At 46.8% G+C, this 1,705-nt stretch overlaps 1 protein-coding gene across 1 annotated transcript in view; it reads right to left on the minus strand.

The window, feature by feature from the left end:
• Positions 1–288: 288 nt before the first annotated feature.
• LOC116887909 overlaps positions 289–1,705 on the minus strand; it is a 5,636-nt gene continuing 4,219 nt past the window's right edge. The window contains exon 2 of the mRNA XM_032889382.1: positions 289–655. Coding sequence (XP_032745273.1) covers positions 422–655 — 234 coding nt within the window. The 3' untranslated portion in view covers positions 289–421. The remainder of the gene's footprint in view (positions 656–1,705) is intronic.

Raw genomic sequence — 1,705 nt, forward strand, 5'->3', positions numbered from 1 at the left:
ATTCACGTAAGGGCAACCTCCCCAAGCTAGAAATATCCACCCCTTTTCATCCTTGGCCTGTGAGGTAAAGCATCCAGAGAAAGACTGTCTTCAGTGCTCCATGCTAGCTCAGTCTTAATCCTCCACTGTCTGCTGGACATTGGATTTTCTTGTCTGGCTCCCAGCCCTGGAGGACCCAATACTTCCTGCTTGTATTTCCCTGTTTTGCCATCCCATTCCCTTCCCTTCCCCAGCCCCCTTCCTCCCATTCCTCCTTCCGTGCTCCATGAGATTCTCAGGGACACACAGTTTTCATATCAGATTGATTTTATTTTCATCAGCATCAAAGCACTGTGTAGCAACTGGTGAGTCTACACAGTTTGACATTGTTCAGCTGCCAGACCTTTGAACAGATTTCCAGGTCTTTGTTGGCTTGCTGAGTCTATTGACTTTCCTCATCACTAGTTGACCAAGTGGAGCTGTCTGAACTAGTCGGCTCGTCTTCCGTGTCAGTGCTAGTAGTGGTCATCTCATCCATTAGGTGGTGGCGGCGATGGAATAGTGCTTCACATTTGGCGCGCTTAGTCTTCTTTTTCGGTGGTGCAGTTTTCTTCGAAGGTTTCTTTTTTGAGATACTTGGCAGGGTGTTCTTGGCCTTCTTTATCATCCTGTGTATCTGGAAGTTCAACAGAGTATAGGGCATATGAGTCTTTGAAAAGCTAGAATATGTGAAGGGAACTGTAGGAGAAGGGCTATGGGCTGCGAAGTGGGTAAATGCCAGCCTAAGAAAGGGTTAGGAGTGCTGGGGAGAGGAAATCACCAGAGAAAGGACTATGTTTAGCTTGGGCCTTCTTACCTTCCCACTACATTTGGAACAAGGCTGAGGACTCTTCTTGCTTCTAGTTCTGTTTTTGGGTTGATGGCAAGTCTTAGTTTTCCTGGGTTTCGCACTTGAAGTTGATGGCTCAATATCTGGTGTACTGTTCTGTGAATTCTTGGTTGGTTTCGCCATGCTGAAGGCTAGGGTGTTCTGGTGCAGAGCTCTCAGAGGCACAGTCTATGAACCCACCCTTAACAATGGGAGGCCACGCCCCTGAGTCCTGATTGGTCAGCAAGTCCCTTCTCAGCTAATAGTGGTGGATGAACTGCTTTGACATCACAAAGCACATTGCTGCCTGGTGGGCACAGGCACTCTGGTTTGAGGGGATGCTTTAAAGGTAATAGTGTCTGGATAGAGACCTGAGGCTTTTCTTGTACATCTCCAAGAGTCTCATTCCACCTTTTTTTATATTCCCATCTTTAGTTGTGATAGAATTTGTGGCAGAGGTTTTGCCTCCATGAACTCTTCCTGAAATGCTCCCCCCACACTCAGAGATTCATTCTCTCATGTTTTCTCCTTAGTTATTTACAGTTAGCTAGATTTTGGCCTATTATACGTTCCATATTTAATTCCAAATACTTCCAAAATTATTCAAGTGTCAGTGTATATGTGAATCCCCGCATAATTGAAAACAAAAGAGTATATTCGAAACAGACCGGGTAAACAGTTCTCTGCACCCAAATCCCGTGGGAGGGAGAGCTAAACCTTCAGAGAGGCAGACACGCCTGCGAAACCAGAAGAGACTGCTCTCTACACACATTGCTGATTCCAGAGGAAAACACCGGAGGCCATCTGGAACCCTGGTGCACGGAGGCTCCCGGAAGAGGCGGCACAGATCTTCCCGGT

The sequence above is a fragment of the Rattus rattus genome, chromosome X (assembly GCF_011064425.1).
Source record: "Rattus rattus isolate New Zealand chromosome X, Rrattus_CSIRO_v1, whole genome shotgun sequence".
NCBI classification, from domain to species: domain Eukaryota; kingdom Metazoa; phylum Chordata; class Mammalia; order Rodentia; family Muridae; genus Rattus; species Rattus rattus.